This window comes from Hemitrygon akajei, chromosome 30, assembly GCF_048418815.1.
Source record: "Hemitrygon akajei chromosome 30, sHemAka1.3, whole genome shotgun sequence".
Lineage (NCBI taxonomy): Eukaryota > Metazoa > Chordata > Chondrichthyes > Myliobatiformes > Dasyatidae > Hemitrygon > Hemitrygon akajei.
Genome location: NC_133153.1, coordinates 9,943,242 through 9,962,518, shown reverse-complemented (window position 1 = coordinate 9,962,518; position 19,277 = coordinate 9,943,242). Strand labels below are relative to the sequence as shown.

The 19,277-nt window shown below is 43.3% G+C and overlaps 1 protein-coding gene across 3 annotated transcripts in view; it reads left to right on the top strand.

Moving 5' to 3' along the window:
- The window catches only part of adamts17 (ADAM metallopeptidase with thrombospondin type 1 motif, 17), a 429,617-nt gene that overhangs the window by 136,759 nt on the left and 273,581 nt on the right, over positions 1-19,277 (top strand). For all 3 annotated transcript variants that reach the window (XM_073032969.1, XM_073032968.1, XM_073032970.1), the window contains one exon: positions 13,609-13,714. In XM_073032969.1, coding sequence (XP_072889070.1) covers positions 13,609-13,714 — 106 coding nt within the window. The remainder of the gene's footprint in view (positions 1-13,608; positions 13,715-19,277) is intronic.

Below are 19,277 nucleotides of genomic sequence, written 5' to 3'. Positions count from 1 at the left end.
AAACAATTTGTGTAATGGGCCGAGACCTTGAGTTTTTGTGCATTGGAATATAAAGTGAAAATATGTTGTTAGAAATTTTCAGAAGAAATTGTGCAGATACTTATTAAAGAGGTATTTTTAAGGCCACCAGGGAAAGGGGGAGGTGTGACCAATAGTACAGTACTTTTCAAGTTCTGGTAGGGTTCAGTGTTCTCCTTGACTCTGTTCCTTTTGTCCTGGTCGCTCTCCTTTAGGGTTGAATAGAGATAATACCTGCATCTGTGGGTTGTCTCGGTCTTCCAGTCCTGCTGTAGGAGAGAGGAGTAGCTAAAGAAAGAAAATCAGCTAATTGTAAGGTTTCTGATGAGAGTTGGACAGGGACAACACGATATGAAGCTAGGAGCAGATGCTGAGCAAGTGGAGCATGAGTAAGGCTAGAGACCAGCAGCCTGATCCTTCGGCAGATTTACAGGGGGAGGATGTTTCGATGGACTGGCACCATCAGTTTGTACCTTGCAATGCTCGGGATCTGGCTGAGATTAGTGTTGACACCAGAGTTGCTTGTTCTGACTCATGTTTATATTTTTTGAAGGAGTTGTATCTTCTTAAACCTGCTGTTTTGCTACTGTCATTAGAAGTGGGATCTCTTTCACTTAATCACCAAGAGTTTATACTTCAGCAGGTGTAAGCAAACATATAATTAGTTCCACAGTGCGTGGGGTGATTGATAAGTTTGTGGCCTAAGGTAGAAGGAGTCAATTTTAGAAAACCTAGCACATTTATTTTTCAACATAGCCCCCTCCTATATTTACACACTTAGTCCAGCAGTCATGGAGCATACGGATCTTGGACCTCCAGAAAGTATCCACAGCAGGGGTGGTTGATAAGTTTGTGGCCTAAGGTAGAAGGAGATAAGTTATACAGCTCTCGTTACATGCACATGCAGGTCAACTCTTTGAGTGATTATGCAGAAAGTTTGAAGTCAATAACTCATCTTCTTCTACCTTAGGCCACAAACTTATCAATCAACCTGCGTAGTATTTGCACTGAATATGTAAAAGACAGACTTACATTTATAAAGCACCTTTTGTGTCTTTCAGGATGTCCCGAAGCATTTTCCAGTCAATCTGAAGTGGTTGCACTGTTGTAATGCAGCTAGAATGCATGTAGAGATATCCCACATGATAACTTTTTCTGTAATGATATAAACAGAGCCATGAACATTGGCCACCATTTCAGAGATAGCAGTACCTTTCTCTGTTTGAAGGTAGGGCCACTGAAATTGTTTCCATCCACCTGAGAAAGCAGGTTTGAATTCGCATTAAGCCTGCCTGAAACTGCTGATGTAAGTTTCTCCACTCAGTTGGTGTTGAGAGTGGTTTGAACCAGAAACCTTTTCATTCAGAGGAGGGCCTGCTGATGTCTGACATATGGGTGAGGGTCAGCAAGAACACAGACTGCTCTAACTTGGGCCTTGTCTAACCCTATCAATATTTAGAGGATAGATTCTGAAGTATGTAGATATTTTCTTTTTTGGAATCCAGCTATCACTGTCAAAACCAACATTTATCCTCCATCCCTGTTTTCCCTGAAAAAATTGTGGTGAGTGGCCTTCTGGTTAAGGTACTCCAGTAGCTGGTTAGGTGCTGAGCTTCCTGAAGGTTGTTGGAGCTGCAATTCATTGATAGGTGGAGAGTATTCCATCGTACTCCTGACGTGTGCCTCATAGGTGGTAATAGGCTTTTGATGGCTCAGGAAGCAAGTCACTCAATGGATGCCCAATCTCCAAGTGGCTCTTGTAGCCACAGTATGCGTGTGGTGGACCATTTTGTGTTACTGAACAGCCTTGGCATCAGGATGTAGATTGTGGGAGTTTTAGTGGTGGTAAACCTCTGTTGTTGGGAATGATCATTGCTTGGCATTTTTGAGGCACAAATCTCACTTGCTACCTAGCAGTCATTGCATGGATCTTGTCTAGGTCTTGCTGCATGCTTCTGTAGTTGAGGAGCTGTGAATGGAATTGAATATAATGCAGTCATCAGTGAACATCCTCACTTCTGACTTTAAGGTGGAAAGAAGACACATTTGAGGATGGCTGGTCATTGGGCAGTGCCCTGAGGAACTCCCCCATGATGTTTTCCTGTGTGCTGGGTATGGTTTTGGCCATTGGAGCATTTCTTCCTTGATGTCCATTGACTTTGGTTTTAATGTGGCTCCTCGATACCATACATGGCCATAAGCTGACTTGGTGTTCTCACCTTCTCCTCTGCTCTGTAATCCATGCTCATACCAAGGTTCTGGTGACTCAGGAGCAAAATCTCCTGGTAAACTCCAAGCTGGGCTTCATTGCATTGTCTCCAACACCTTCCATCACTTTTCAGATGATGGAGAGTGGAATGGATAGGTGGTAAACAGCCAGACTGGATTTGTCCTGTTTGTGAAGAGGACATGCTCAGCAATTCTCCACATTTCTGGTAGATGGTGGGAGTGTTGTACCTGTACAGGAGCAACTCAACTTGCAGTGGAAGTTTGCTGCCTCATCCTAGAGCCCCTTCTACATTAAGGGCACTCCTCCATTTTCTGATATCATGTGGAATTGGCTAAAGGTTGGCATTAGTCTGGTGGGAATCTGATGCAGCTGAAAGTATGAAAACCTCTCAAAATTCACATGAACCCTTATTGAATCTGGAGCCTCTGAGTATGAAGACAGGCCAGAGGTCAGGAAATGGGAGTACCTAGGAACTCAGCACTTTCCTGGAACTCCAGGCAGTCATCTGAAGCTAACTGAAATACTCAATGTGCCATTCTAGAAACCCAACAGGCAAGGACTTGAAACCTTGCAAACCTGTCCCATCAATGCTGTTGCCATAACATAAAGACAGGTGATTTTCTGAAAGCTGCAGAGAGATGCAGGCTTATCACAGTGTAAATGTCCGTCTTAGCTCAGTGGTTACAACTTTGTCTCTGAGTTACAAGGCTTTGTTCATGTTCCTGTCACCCTCTGGAGACCACAGATCATGTCTCCAGCTGACACTTCATAACCAAAGGAGTTCTGTGATGAGGGAGATGCTGGATTTTTAAAGAATAAGGAAATCTCACTGTAGGCTGATTTTTAGATTCTGGTTCACCCATGTAAGACATCCCAATAAAATGCAGAATTATTTATCCCACTTGTATTTGAGAACAAAATAAGTAGATTTGATTTTTTTAAATAAAAAAGACAGCATTTATGAAACTTTGTTTGTCTGCATTGGAGTACTGTGAGTATTTCTTGCCCCTTTACAGGAAAGATGTGGAGGCTTTGGAGAGGGTGCTGAAGAGCTTCACCAGGATACTGCCTGGATTAGAGGATATGAGATATAAGGAGAGACTGGACAAACTAGGGTTGTTTTCTCTGGAGTACTGGAGTCTGAGGGGAGACCTGATAGAGGTTTATAAAATTATGAAATGCATAGACAGGATTGACAGACAGACTCATTTTCCCAGTGTAGAAATGATGAGTACTGGAGAATATGCACTTAAGGTGAGAGAGGGAAAGTTTAAAACAGGTGTGTTGGCAAGTTTATTTTTTTTTACACAGACTGGTAGGGCCTGGAACAGGCTGCCAGAGATAGTGGTTGAAGCAGAATCAATTGTGATATTTAGAGGCTGTTAGGCACATGAATGGGCAGCAAATAAGTAGGTGGATATCAATCGTGCAGGCAAAAGAAAATTAGTTTAATTAGGCATCGTGTTTGGTGCAGACTTTGTAGATGGAGTCATGGTTGAGGAATTCTTTGAGGTGCCTCCTACTGTCCTATTAGGTTGCTTCTCCTTCAGCCTCTTATCCCTATCAACTCCCAGGTTCTCACATCATTCCCTTATCATCCCATCTCCCACTCTTCTGTCTTTACCCCTCTCACCTAGATTCACCTATCACCAGGCCGCTTGTACTCCTCCCCCTTCCCCTACAGCTTTTCCTGGTTTTTGCCTTCTGCTTTCCAGTCCTGATGAAAGGTCTTGTTTCAAAGTGTTGACTGGTTATTTCTCTCCGTAGCTGCTGCCTGACCTGCTGAGTCCAGTGATTTTGTGGGTGTTCTGCTCAGATTCAGGTTGATTTATCACAGGTACATTGAAATATACAGTGAAACATGTCATTTGCATTAACAATCAACACAACCTAGGGACGTGCTGGAAGCAGCCCACAAGTATGGACACACATTCTGACACCGTTGTAGCATGCCCACAAATGCTCAACAGAAAACAGAATACAATAAAACAAAACACAAACAACAGCAAGACAAGCTCCTTTCCTCCAAATTCCTTGACAAGCTCTTGGTTTTGCCTCTCAGTGGGAAGATCCCCTGGGTATTTGGCCAGAACTGTCTACACATATCATGATTATCTGTGAATTACAAGACTCCTGTGTTCATTCCACTACCATCTTCTCAGGAGTGTTGTTTTGGATCTCCAAAGGGAGCCTATCACTGAACATTTCTTTACCTCTTCCCTCCCCCCACCCTCCATCACCCCATCCGCAATTCCCTTGTCTATTTGTCCTTCCCCACTAATCTCCCTCCCAGCCCTGATCCTTTCAAGCAGCCTAAGTGCTCATTCATCTCCTCCCTCACCTACCTTCATGGCCCCAAACAGTCTTTCCAGGTGAGACAACACCTCACCTGTGAATCTACTGGGGTCATCTATTGTGTCTGGTGCTCTGATAATGGCCTCCTCTACATTGGTGAGACGCATTGTAAATTGGGGTCCACTTTTGCTGAGCACTTCCACTCCATCCGCCATAATTGGAACTTCCTGGTGACCAAACTTTGCAATTCCGTTTCCCTTTCCCATTCTGACATGTCAGCCCATGGCCTCTTGTGCCAAGATGAGGCCACCCTCAGGATGGAGAAGCAACACCTTATATTCTATCTGGGCAGCCTCCAACCTAGTGGCATGAATATCTATTTCTCCTTCCAATTTAAAAAGAATTCCACCACCCCTTTCTCTATTCCCCACACTGACCTTTTACATCTTCTTACCTGTCTATTACTTCCTACTGGGTCCCCTCCTCCTTCCCTTTCCTTGTGGTCCACTCCTCTCCTGTCAGATTGCCTCTTCTCCAGCCCTTTACCTTCCCCACAAACTTGGCTTCACCTATCACCTTCGAGATACCTTCCTTCCCCTTCAGTCATCTTTTTATACTGACATCTTCCCTCTTTCTTTTCAGTCTTGAAGAAGGGTCTTGGCTCAAAATGTCGACTGTTCATTCTTTTCCATAGATGCTGCCTGACCTGCTGAGTTTCCAGCATTTTGTGTGTGCTGCTTTGTAGATCAAAGGTCTGTTCCCATTCTGTACCGTTGCATGTTACATTTACAGTCTTGGTGGATCACATTCTAACTTTTGTAATCCCACATGTCAAGGACTACAGTAGCTTAAGGAGTTGCTTCTCAAGAGCATCTAGGGATTGGCTCAGCTTGCAAAGATCGTGTCCCTTGAATGAATATAGAAGAAAAATCTGCATCATTCACTAACTGAGTGCAGTCTGTGCTTTGATCAATTTAGGAACAGCAATATGGTGATGCAGAGTTAAATGGAGAAGAGATAAAAAAAAAGATTTTATCTTCCTGAAAGTTGTGAGCGTGAATTAGCAAAAAAAAATGTAATTAGTCACAGCTGTTAAGTTCACTTGCTTGGAGAACGATTTAACCACATTGGTTTCTCCTTTCAGCCACAGTTGTGCATCACACAATTTGGAAACTTAGTGAAAGAAATGTAATAAAGGCATACAGGATGACTTGGTAACTGTTTATCTTTCTCTGTAAATCAGAGAGATTGATTTGAAAGTGGAAGTGTAAAGTAAATAACCTCAGTGGGGACTGCAGCTTTCGGATTGAATGTGAGAGTTACTTGTGAGATCACAAGTACACTAAGCATTATTTTGCAGCAGTATCCGACAGATGGGAAATTATACCAGGAGTAGCAACTTGAAGATGTGTCAGACACTGCCCATCTAATGTAAAAAAAAATTGAACCCCAGATTTAAAGAATCGCATGTTCAATAATGAATTATCACTAAATCTGCTCCAAACAAATTCCAAACAAATCATTTTCTTCAAAGTGCACCTTCTATTGCCTTCATACTAATTAGTTGTAATTATGATGTGGCGGTTGTTTATCTGGGATTTTGTTGTATCAGTCAGGAAGCCTGAACTTTTGACAGTGTTCTGGTTGTTCATTTAGCTTCCTTCTGTCTGTTGCTGATCTTAGTTTATCAGCACACAAACACAGGTCATGATTTAGTTAGTTTTCCTTGGGGTAAAAATTATCCATTTTAAACAGTAAACTTGTGTGTTGAAGTAGCTCAGTGACTTCTGTTGTGGTGCTGTTTTTCCACAGCTGCTTGTCCTGGTCTCAGCTGTCCAGTTTGAGTAGAAGCCCTGTGGATGGCCAGCCAGCCCATTAGAAGACACAGTATAGAATACATTGAGCAATCTTACACAAGAACCTCAAGTTTCAGTGGGATGAATTTGGCTTCGTTGCAAATTTTGGAACTGATCTCTGACCAGAAGATAGTTCATGCTGTTCATTTCTTCACTTATAGTAAGTGTGAAGGAAGTTAAGGGATACCCAGATCTTCAGCTACTGTAGGTTCATGCCTTACAATACTAATGTCCTCACCTTCTCAGCTTTGGTGTTCAAAAGCAAGATGCCACATTGGGAGATTACTGCATAACCTGCACTCGATGTTTAGATCTTGTCTACAGCCACTTTTGGGAAAACTGCGAGAGTGGCTATAGTCAGTGCTAAACTGCTTCTATGTGCTGATCATGATATGAACACCTTCACGAACAAGCGTTCCTCTGACAGCTCTGGAATGGATTAAAAGCTGCTGAGAAAACATTTCTTTATTACCTTGGGAAGGATGATTTTATAAAAGGCTACACAAAAACAACTGAATCTTCCAAGGAATTATTGTGTGTAATCCCAGAATCCTCAGCTGCTGCTGCTGCTGGCTGTGTCTTGAAGTAAAGGTGATTCTGTTTTGGGAAGAGATAGAAGAGTATAAAATTCCATACTAATACTGATGTTGGCAGAGAAATGTACAACTTAACACAATGTTGGTAGCTCCAGGAGGTGATGGCTAACCATTGGCAATGCACTGAAGGACAATGATGAAGGCTACTGGGCATAACCAGGCATCTCTGCTGGGTGAATGTGTCAATGTTAAAAATCTGTAACGGAATCAATGAATAATGTTGGCAACTCCACTTATTTATTGCTCCTCCCAGCTGTAGATCAATTACCGTCAGTTTACCTTTGTGACCAAATGCACGACCTTCAACGAGCACAGGAACAGCCACTGTCCACACTCATGCCATTGATTTGACCATATTGAGACAGCCTAGAGTCATTCTAGGTCTACTAGCAGCGTCAGTATCTGAGCTGCTGCCCGATGGGGTCAGGTGGGGGGAGGACTGGTGTCTCCTTCTCCTCCTCCTGTGGAATGTAACTTCTATGTGATTGGGTGCTTCGTGGGATCTCGGGGTAAGAGGGTGCTGGCTGGCAGAATTTTCTGTTTCTCTCTGTGTGAAAGAAGAAATGAGCAGAATGGTTGTGGGGAATAAGTGACACATGAAGTATTGCCATACATCTAATCACAAAAGAGCAGTGATTGCAGGGTGAAAACGGGGTGTTTTAAAAATTCCAAGGATATGTATACCTCTTCTATCAATCACACCCTCGGCTGGAGCAGGGCCATAGAGATACAGCATGCAGACAGGCCCTTCAGCCCATTGACTCCTGCTGGCCATTAACACCAATCATACATTAATCCCATATTTTATTCTTCTCATCTTCTACATCAGCTCTACCCCCCAGATTCTACACCTTGCCTGTACACTTTGAGCAGTTTACAGTGAACCTTTGGGGTGTGGGTAGAAACTAGAGGATCCCGAGGAAATCCACGCAGATACAGGGAGAACCTGCATGCTCCACGCAGACAGCACTCAAGGTCAAGGTTAAAACTGTGGCTCTGGCTTTGTGAGGTGGTGTATCTACCAGCTGTAACATCTCACACCACACTATAAAATCCACCAAATACTCCATCTCTAGTTGCTCCACTTTCATCAATGATGTCCCAGCATTATATCCACCTCTCTGCCCAACCCCAGGGTGGTGTGGAGAATTCCTGTGCCCAAATGGAGGTGACTCACAGATGTGACCCCCCCCCCCCCCCCATCCAACAAGACAAAGGTAAAGTCAGTATTGCAATACTGAGGAGTTAATGTTTAAATAAAGTGATTGAGTCTAAGAGTTGTTTAAAACTGTTAAGGGCAAAAACTGATTTATTTATTTATTTATTTATCGAGAAACAGTCTGGAATAGTCTGGCTTTTTGAACTGCACTGCCCAGCAACCCCAGTGTAACCCTAGCCTGATCATGAGACAATTTACAATGACCAGTTAACCTGCTAACTGGTACATCTTTGGACTGTGGGAGTAAACCCAAGCACCCGGAGAAAACCCATGCATTTTACCGGAAGGTGGGGAGGGGGTGCGGGTTGTGGGGTATGTACAGACTCCTTACAGATGTCGTCGGAATTGAACTTGCAGTTTAAGATGGCACGACCAAAGATGTGTGACAGCTTATTGGTAGTTCAAATGCAAAATGATCATTAATCGAGAATGTGTGGAGCAGGTTAAGACCTACAAGTATCTGGGAGTACAGTTAGACGAGAAGCTAGACTGGACTGCCAACACAGATGCCTTGTGCAGGAAGGCACAGAGTCGACTGTACTTCCTAAGAAGGTTGGCGTCATTCAATGTCTGTAGTGAGATGCTGAAGATGTTCTATAGGTCAGTTGTGGAGAGCGCCCTCTTCTTTGTGGTGGCGTGTTGGGGAGGAAGCATTAAGAAGAGGGACGCCTCACGTCTTAATAAGCTGGTAAGGAAGGCGGGCTCTGTCGTGGGCAAAGTACTGGAGAGTTTAACATTGGTAGCTGAGCGAAGGGCGCTGAGTAGGCTATGGTCAATTATGGATAACTCTGAACATCCTCTACATAGCACCATCCAGAGACAGAGAAGCAGTTTCAGCGACAGGTTACTATCGATACAATGCTCCTCAGACAGGATGAAGAGGTCAATACTCCACAATGCCATTAGGCTTTACAATTCTACCGCCAGGACTTAAGAACTTTTTAAAAGCTATTATTAATGCTTTTTGAGATAGTGATTTAGATGCATATCATATTTTTTACTGAGTTAAGTATTGTATGTAATTAATTTTGCTACAACAAGTGTATGGGACATTGGAAAAAAAGTTGAATTTCCCCATGGGGATGAATAAAGTATCTATCTATCTATCTATCTATCTATCTAAATAATTCAATTAAAACCAATTGATACACTTTTTTTTGAAGTAAATTATGGTAAGCTATCACCACAAATAATGAAGAACCGAGCAAAGACAAAGTGAATTTGAGAGACATGCCCTGCTAGTGTGTTGAAAAATTGATGAACTTAGAGTTGGAACCATGCTGGTTGGAGTGAACGATTTGGAGAGGAGAGTACGGAACGGAGGAGTTCCAGTGCTCGTCCAACCTACCTGGGTATGAGGGTGGTTTGCTCTAAACAGCAAGCTGAATTGGAGAGGTTAAGAATGGATTCTTCAACAGCGAAATCCAGGTCTGAAGCAAATTGCTGGGCAGCGTGTTCATAGCCCGGAGCGATTCTCCGCAGCCAGGCCCAGGTCCTAATGTGAGGTACAATCTGGTGTTTGGAAAATATAAATGCCGACCCATGTAGTCTGGAAAGGTAAGGTGTTGAGAGTCGGGCAAGGTTGAATCACTCTGGGCACTGAGCTGATTTGGGAGAGGTCAAAGATGGCTCTTTTAGCAGTGAAATCTATGCCTGGATCAATTCACCAGCTGTGGGGCCAGGACCTAGTGTGAGGTTTGGACAGTTTAAACGCTGGCCCAAACAGTTGGGGGCTTCTCTCTCCGCCATTCAGAGGTTGTGAGAATACCCCCGGCTGTGCTTCATGAATGTGAACTTGCCCTGCTAATATGGTGAACTGAATGCCGAGGCTTTGGGCCTACTCTGAGCTGCTCTGGGGATTTGGATCCAAGGGCTCAGTATGGTTCGGAATGGTGTTGCTCACTTTTGTTTTTTGTTTTTTATTTTTTATTTTCCATGGGCACTGGGGCAGGGGCTGGTCTTGTTTTTTTAATTGGTTTCTTTTGGGTTCCTTGCTTTGCTACTGCCCGTAAGCAAGCAAATCTCAAGGTTGTATAATTCATGTATTCTTTGATAATAAATGCACTTTGAACTTTGACCTCTATAAGAGCGTCACACTAACCGCTGCGCACAAGTGCAGATGTATTTGTGGGCATGGATGTGTGCACGTGTTACAGACACACACACCAGATTGCGCCCCTGCTAAGCTTGCACTTGTGATCTATGTATTGGCGTGTACTGTGTTGACAGTCCAGTGAGGTCATGGATTTAGTGCCCTGGCCTTGGGTGTAGTGGGAGTCACTGGCTCTCTCATTTGATCACTGGTACATTCTCTAGAAATTTGAAGTTCTTTAGCCATTCATTTTTGAAGATAATGGAAGTTGAGATTTGTGCTTTAAAACAAGATGTATGGATATGATACTCATAGTACCAAGAATATGAACAAACAATTAAATGATAAGCGATGGACCACCACAGAGTTGGGAATCTTTGTTCTTCCAGCAAAGGTCATTTACTATTGGGAAAGTCGGAGGCTGGACTGGGAGTGAATGCAGACAGGAAGTTGGAGAATGGATGACCTCTTGGTGTACTATATGTTCTTGAAATATATTGCTTGAATTAAATAAATCTGATTTAAAAAGTTCTTTTTAAGTTCACTTGCCATGAAGACAGTTTAATAATTCATATTTGGATTTGGTAGATCCTGAGGTTACTTGTTACATCTGGAAGACAGTGTTTCTATAGAAACCACTCTTAATCACATGATCTTTAAATTGCTTTTAGGAGTTACTAACACTCCAGTTCCTGCGAGACTTTCCAAAGTAAAAGGAAATTGTTCTACGAATGCACATTAAACACTGATGTTCTTTGGCCAAGGCATGTTCTACCTTTGGCTCCCAGCTGAATTCTCACACACAAAGCCCAGAGAATCATGTGCAATAATACTGGCCTTGAATGCTTTGTTGAGCTAAGGAGATTGTGGGTAACAGGTGGTGGGGAGAAGTTAAGGAAGGAATGACACTCCGGTAGGGGGGGGATTGAGACCCTTGAGGTTTGGTTGGGCGCACCATGAGGGAAGTGGCAATCAGATGGAACTTGTCATCTGTCAATGTGGAGTAAGATTGGGAATTTGATCAATAGATGAGGAAAGACATTGATTGGGCCAGATGCTGGGGAGAGTGTTCTGCAGGATGTATGTAGCAAGGAGTGAATTAATCTTAAAAAAGCTTCTGCCAGACTCCCCAAGCAGGGCCCCAGCCAAACGGAGGCCATTAGATCCAAATATGTATGTACTAGCTCTCCACCAGAGTAACTCAGAGACCCAAGAGACTGTAAAAGCTGTAATTTGGAGCAACAAGCAATCTACTGGAGTAGCATCAGATATGATCACCTACTGAAGCAGGGTTTCCCCACAAAATGTCAATTTCCTTTTCTCCCACAAACTCTGCTCAACACACTGAGTTCCTCCTGCACATTGTTGGATAGGAGTAACTCACTGGTTCCACCCACCATCTACCTTTCTGGAGCCATGCCCATTGTCCCTCACTTTATATTTATCCAACTCCTTTCTGAAGACTACAATGGAACCTGCTTCCAACACATCCACAAGTGGTGAATTCCAGATTGCAAACACAAACAGCATGTCAGTCTTGATTCCCTTCTCCTTTATGTCTGTGACCTTTGGTGCTAGAGATATCCACCAAAGGCAAGGGCTTGCTTCTATCCACTCTCCAGAAGCCTTCATCATTTGTTATTACCAAGCCTCACCTCAGTTTTCCCCCTCTGAAGAATGTTCATGAGGTGGTATTGACGTGGGCTTTGCTTGTCCTATATAGAGTCAGAGTTACACAGCATGGAAACGCCTTTGGTCCAATTGGCCCATGGCATCCAAGTTGCCCACCTGAGATGGTCCCATTTGTCCATAAGCCTTTCCTATCCATACACCTGTGCAAAAGTCTTAGGCACATATGTGTATATAGCTAGAGTGCTTAAGATTTTTGCACAGAACTGTATTTGTCATCATGAAGTGGAGAGAGAGTTTGTAAATCTTGTGGGAGCAAAGGATGGTCAGGGTGGAGCACCATAAGATGGGTTTGGGACAGGTGGCAGAGAAGCAGTGCCAGGGGCAGTGGGTAGTGTAGTTGCAGACATACCCAGCCCTGAGACAGCAGAAAAGGTAATTTGATTCAAAACAATTGAATTATTAATCATTACAGAATTTCTTTCTGGCGTCTCTCTCTCCTTCCTCTTTTCCCAATCATGATTCCCCTCTCCCTGCTCCCTTCCCACTCTGTCCACAATAGAGACCCATATCAGAATCAGGTTTATCATCACTCACATATATCATGATTTTTTTTGGCAGCATAAAATTATTTCAGTACTGTGCAAAGTCTAAGGCAACTTAACCATATATAGATATGTGCCTAAGACTTTTACACAGTACTTCAAGCATAATAGTACCCAGTTCTAGCACTTTTGGTGGCTCATTCCACATACACACTCTCTCATTGCCAGTCCCTTTGAGAAACCAGCACTCTTGGTTGGCCATTCAGACACAGGTTGGTTGAAGTAAGGTTGAGACCATCCCATTGCCAGTACTGAATCTTCTCCCTACTCCCCTTCCTTTCTCTACCCCACTGATGCTGTGAAGTACGTCTCTTTTAACTTTGCTTATATTGCAGAGAATCAGGACTAAGTTTCTAGCTGGTTTAAATAGGAAACTCAGCTGATTCCTGGCTATAAATTTGAGTGACGTTAGTGTTTTCGGTGAGATGCCATCTCACATATAGTATTTCCGCTCAAAGTGGTCCTGGCATATGCTATGGGGTGCGAATGAAGAGGAGATTAAAAGGAAGGTGTTACGGTCCAACTGGCATTCCAAGAGTGCTATAAATCCCCATTTAATTGCTCTCAATCCTGTTTCAGCTTTTGATACTGCATGAAGAATACACAATATTAATATTGACAGCTTTTACCGTGAATCCAAACATAATTCAACCGGGAGTTAGTTTTACATCCAAATGATTGATGTGCTCAATGAACTTGGTACCTTTACTGACCTCGAGAGTCATGAATGTGGGGCTGTTCATACAACTCCTTCCACCACCGACTCACTGGCCGAGCATGCATCATTGATGGCTTGTTACCCCTACTGTAGAATGACTCGTGTCTAATAATGCAGAAGCCAGTGTCCCAATACCCAACATGGCAAAATAGTGTGATGAGTTTTATGCGAGCTGCAGGTTGAATGCTGAGCCAAGAGCTGCTCACATAAGATATTTAGGAAATGATGTAAGCCTGGCGAGAGTGAGCTGGCTTACTGTTTTATATATTCCAAGTTCACACTGTCTTTTTCACATTTGGTTGTTTATTTCCAGTGATTTAATTGCTGTCTCTTTTGGAATGCTCTCACAGGAATTGCGTACCTGGGAGGAGCTTGCCACCCGAAGCGCAAGTGTGTGCTTGCTGAAGATAATGGCCTTAGCCTGGCCTTTACCATTGCCCATGAGCTGGGCCACAAGTAGGTCAAACACAACTCAGCCTTAGTAACGTGATATAAGAATGCTCCTTTTGTTGAGGCATAATGATCTGAGTTTCCAGTCATTTGTTACATGTACTTACGTAACAAAAATGAAAATATTTTTACTTTAATGAATAATCATTGGTTGCAGCTTTAACAATAATCCTTCAGTAAGAAGGCCTGATATGACGGACTCTGGTCACAATGTGATTGAGGAGTATTGTGCAGTCCTTGGTATCATAGGTGTGGTTTAGATGACAGTTTATTGTACAGGCTATGGATGCACAGTACTACAAAAGGGGGTGGGGCACAATATGCCTGAAACTATGCTGAATAGGCCACAGTGCACCTGAGGCATTGTTGTAGAGGCTCGGTGCAGCAGTAAAATGGCCTTTATGTCTGAGGCTATGGTATACAGTTCCTGTTGTGACAGGAACACTAGGACATGTGTTCTATAGGCCATTTAGAATTTGTGTTAATCAGGCTCATGTAATGCAGAACACTTTATTGGCAGGTCATGTAACATGTTGTACAAACTGTGGAGCATCTCAGTCATGAAAGAATGAAAATCAGTGATGCCTTTGAACATCTTAATGCTGATAATGCACTCTTGGAATGATTATCACTTGCTGATTATTAGAAACTGGAGTAATTGTTGCACAGATTCCTAGAAGGGGGAGGGGTTACTGATGTTGGTTGGAGGCTGCAGTGAGGATATCCTGCTATGGACTCATAACTGCCTTTCAGCAGGGTGATGCAGCCATGAACTGGGTGGGCCTCGTTGTAACCTCACCCGAGCGATATCCCAGAGGCCTCTGCAGGCAGCAACTTGAAGCAGAAGGCATTACATCCAAGTATGGCAGGATGAGCGGTGCTGTTTGGCCTGGACAGATAATGGAATTTGTAGTGTCTTTCACCCTTGAGGCATGACCTGTACACCCTTCAGATAAATCTCAAACTTCCCTTCTGCAAGCTGAAGCGGCAGGGTTTTTCAGAAGAGGAAGCTGTGACCATCCTCAAGTACCTCAAGAGGTCCTCACTCCAAACTAATTTCTTCTTAATAGTCTGTTGAGCATCATGCAATTAAGGGTAATAGCCAAAGAAACACTAATCCAGATGTGTGACCTTAACTAGTTATCGGTTCCTATCATGCCTCACTGTTAGCATCTTTAGAATGGCAAAGTAGTTGGATCATCTGTCTTGGAGTGACCTAGTGGGAGGAGGGTTCACAGTTGGTCACTGATGGGATTGGCCAGAAGTTAAAGGTCTAGCTCCAGTGAACTCTAAAGGCAATAAACTCGGAAGATTTGGGAACTACATGAAGGGCCTGCCAAATTGGCAAAGGCAAGAGAATGTTGTCCAGATGCTTCCTGACTGGTTTCATATTCCTGTCACTCTTCCTCTTTTCACCCATAATATTTGGGCAGACAAGTGCATGCGGTAACACTGAGAGCAGGTTTGAGCAGATTCTATGGTGAATTGAATGAGTACGTGAGCTGTGCAGTTGGAAGTGTCGAAGAATGGAAGAGTTTCCCACAGGGTCACTTCGTGTCTTGGCTGTGTCCTAGCTATATTAACTTCAATGGTCCCATATTTCAGACATAGCGCAAGATATTAAACACCAGTTTCTGTTCTACGAACTTCAGAGCCAGTGAATTTGGCTGAAGTATAGGAGCACTTTCAGAAGAGCTTGTGCTTATGTCTGAATGTATTGCTCTATGATAAGTGAAACTTTTGCGATCCGTCCCACTGTTAGTGTCCCTAATTTGTGCTCCAGATCACAGTGCTGGATATAATCCAACACATCAAGGGAAATGAGGGGTGTTCAGATCGAGATTTTCAGCTGATTGAAGAAGAGAGAGTTGCCAGCAGCAGGGGAGAGTTGGTGGCTGTTCAGAAGTGCAACAAAGGGAGAGGATCTGGTGGAGCAGAAACAGCCAAAAGAATTTATGCAGGATTCCAGATGTTTTTTGATTGCTAGCTGCTGGAGTTGGAGATATTTTTGAAAGATGTGGAAAAAATATGGAGAAGGAGGAAGAGCAGTGAATCATCCTGCTTCGTGTGAGAGCAAATAAACTTAGAAATGAAAAGGCTGATGTTCCATAAGGGAAAAAAAGTGTTAGGGATTTAAGAGCAGGATTTAAAATGTGCCATTCTCTAGATTACTGGCTAGTTGGAGGCCAGAAAAGAAAATAATCTTGCATTTCTCTAGCACTCTGGAAATTTGGATTCCTTTGCGACCATAAAACATAGGAGCAGAGTAAGGCCATTCAGCCCATCGAATCTGCTCTGCCTTTAAATCATGGCAGATTTATTATTGGTCTCACCCCCATTTTCCTGCTTTCTCCCTATAACAACCTTCAGTTTAAATATAACCAATGACTTGGTCTCTGTGGCAATGAATTCCACAGATTCACTATCCTCTGGCTAAAGAAATTCCTCCTCATCTCTGTTATTAAGGGATGTCATTGTGTTCCCCCTAGATTCCCCAACTATAGGAAACATCCTCCCCATGTCCACTCTATCTAGACCATAAGATATAGGAGCAGAATCGGGCCATTTGGCCCATTGAACCTGCTTCACCATTTCAATCATGGCTGATTTTTTTTCCCCTCCTCAGTCTGACTCCGTGGTTTTCTCTAGGTTACCTGTGATGCTGCGTGCAATCAAGAACCTGTCAAGCTCTTCATTAAATACACTCAATGACATGGCCTCCATAGCTGCCTGTGGTACTAAATTCCCAAAATTCACCTCCCTCTGGCTATAGAAATTTCTCCACATCTCTGTTTTAAATGGATGCCCCTCTGTCCTGAGGCTGTGCCCTCTTGTCCTAGACTCACCTACCAGGGGAAATATCCTTTCCACATCTACTCTGTCTAGGCCTTTCAACATTTGAAAGGTTTCAATGAGATCCCCCCACATCCTTCTAAATTCCCACAAGTAGAGACCTAGAGCTATCAAACATTCCTCATATGAAAACCTTTTCATTCCCAGAATCATCCTTGTACACCTCCTCTGAAACCTCCCCAATGCCAGCATGTCTTTTCTGAGATGAGGAGCCCAAAACTGTTCACAATACTCAAGGGGAAGCCTCACCATTGCCTTACAAGCCTCCACATCACATCCCTGCTCTTGTATTCTAGATCTCTTGAAATGAATGCTAACATGGCATTTGCCTTCCTCACCACTGACTCAACCTGCAAGTTAACCATTAGGGCATTCTCCACAGGACTCCCAAGTCTCTTTGCATACCAGATTATTGGGTTTTCTTCCCATTTAGAAAATAGTTTGCCCATTTATTTCTACTACCAAAGTGCATGACCTTCCATTTTCCAACATTGTATTTCATTTGCTACTGTATTGCCCATTCTCCTAATCTGTCTAAGTCCTTCTGCAACCTACCTGTTTCTTCAACACTACTTGCCTCTCCACCATTCTTCATGTCATCTGCAAACTTGGTAACAAAGCCATCTATTCCATCATCTAAGTCATTGATATACAGCATACAAAGCAGTCCCAACACTGACCCCTGCAGAACACCACTAGTCACTGGCAGCCTACTGGAAAAGGATCCTTTTATTCCCATCTAGGCCTTTTAATATTCAATAGGTTTCAATGAGATTCACACTCATTCTTATGAACTTCAGCATGTACAGGCCCAGAGCCATAAAATGCTTCTCGTACATTAACCTTTTCTTTCGCAGCATCATTATTGTGGACCTCCTGGGACCTTTGCCGTTGCTGGTACATCATTCTTAAATAAGGGGTCCAGAACTGCTCACGATAGTCAAGCATGGTCTGACTAATGCCTTATAAAGCCCCAGCATTATATTCTTGCTTATATGTCTTGCACTAGGACTCCCAAGTTCCTTTGCACCTCTGATTTCTAAATTTTCTCCTATTTAGAAAATAAACTACACCTTCTCTATTGTCTTCCATCTGCCATTTCTTTGCCCATTCTTCTCATCTGTCCAAGTTCTTCTGCATCTCCCTGCTTCCTCAACACCATCTGTCCCTCTACCTATCTTTGTATCATCCTCAAACTTGGCCACCAAGCCATCAATTCTGTTATCCAAATCATTGACATATAATGTCAAAAGAACAGGTTCCAACACCACAAAGTAACGGCAGCCAGCCAGTGAAGATTCCCTTTATTCCCACTCCTGCCAGTCAGCCAATCTTCTATCCATGCTATTATCTTTCCTGTAATACCCTGGGCTCTTGTTCCACGGCTCATGTACGGCCCCTTATCAAAGCCCTTCTGAAAATCCAAGTAAACAACTTCCGTAGACTCAAATAATTCCAACAGATTTGTCGGACAAGAGTTCCCTTTATGGAAAGCATGTTGACTTTGGCCTACTCTATTATGTGCTTCCAAGTAACTCGAAACCTCATCTTTAACAATGGGCTTCAAGATCTTCCCCACTACTGAAGAATTAACTGGCCTATAAGAGAGGGGACAGTTTTAAGGTGCTTGGAAGTAGGCACAGAGAAGGTGTCGGGTAAGTTTTTTTTACGCAGAGAGTGGTGAGTACCTGGAATGGACTGCTGGCAACGGTGGTGGTGGCGAATATGATAGTGTCTTTTAAGAGACTCCTGGATAGGTACATGGAGCTTAGAAAATTAGAGGGTTATGGGTAACCCTAGGTAATTTCTAAAATACTACATGTTTGGCACAGCATTGCGGGCCTTAAGGCCTGTATTGTGCTGTAGGTTTTCTATGTTTCTATAATGTCCTGTCTTTCCTCCTTACCTTCATAAAGAGTGAAGTGACATTTGCAATTTTCCAGTCCTCCAAAAACATTGCAGAATCTAGTGATTCTTGAAAGATCATTACTAATGCCTCCACAATCTCTTCGACTACCTTTCTCAGAACCTTGGGGTGTAATCTATCTGGTCCAGGTGACATACCTACCTTCAGACCTTTCAGCTTCCGAAGCTGCTGCTTAGTAACTGCACTCATTTCTTTCTCCTGACACTCTTGAATTTCTGGTGCGATGGAAGTGTCTTCCACAGGGAAGACTGATACAAAATACTTAGAGCTCATTAGTCCCTCTTCACCTTAATTTTTTCAGCTATCTGACATGTCAATCTATGGCCTCCCCTACAGTTGCAATGAGGCCACACTCTGGTTGGAATAGCAGCACCTTATATTCTGTCTGGGTAGCCTCCAACCTGATGGCATGAACATTGATTTCTTGAACTTCCTGTGATGCCCCCCCACTCTTCACCATTCCTGTTTCCTTTTCTCACCTTATCTTCTTACCTGCCCATCACCTCCCTCTGGTGCTCCTCCTCCTTCATGGTCTTTTACCCTCTCCTATCAGATTCCCCCTTCTCTGGTCCTGTATGTCTTTCACCTATCAACTTTACAGCTCTTTACTTTCCCAATCTCGCCTATCACCTACCGCCTTGTACTACTTCCTCACCTCCCCCCACGTTCTTACTCTGACTTCTCATCTTCTTTTCCAGTCCTGATGAAGGGTCTCAGCCCAAAATATTGACTGTTTACTCTTTTCCGTAGATACTGTCTGGGTGCTAAGTTCCTCCAGAATTTTGTGCA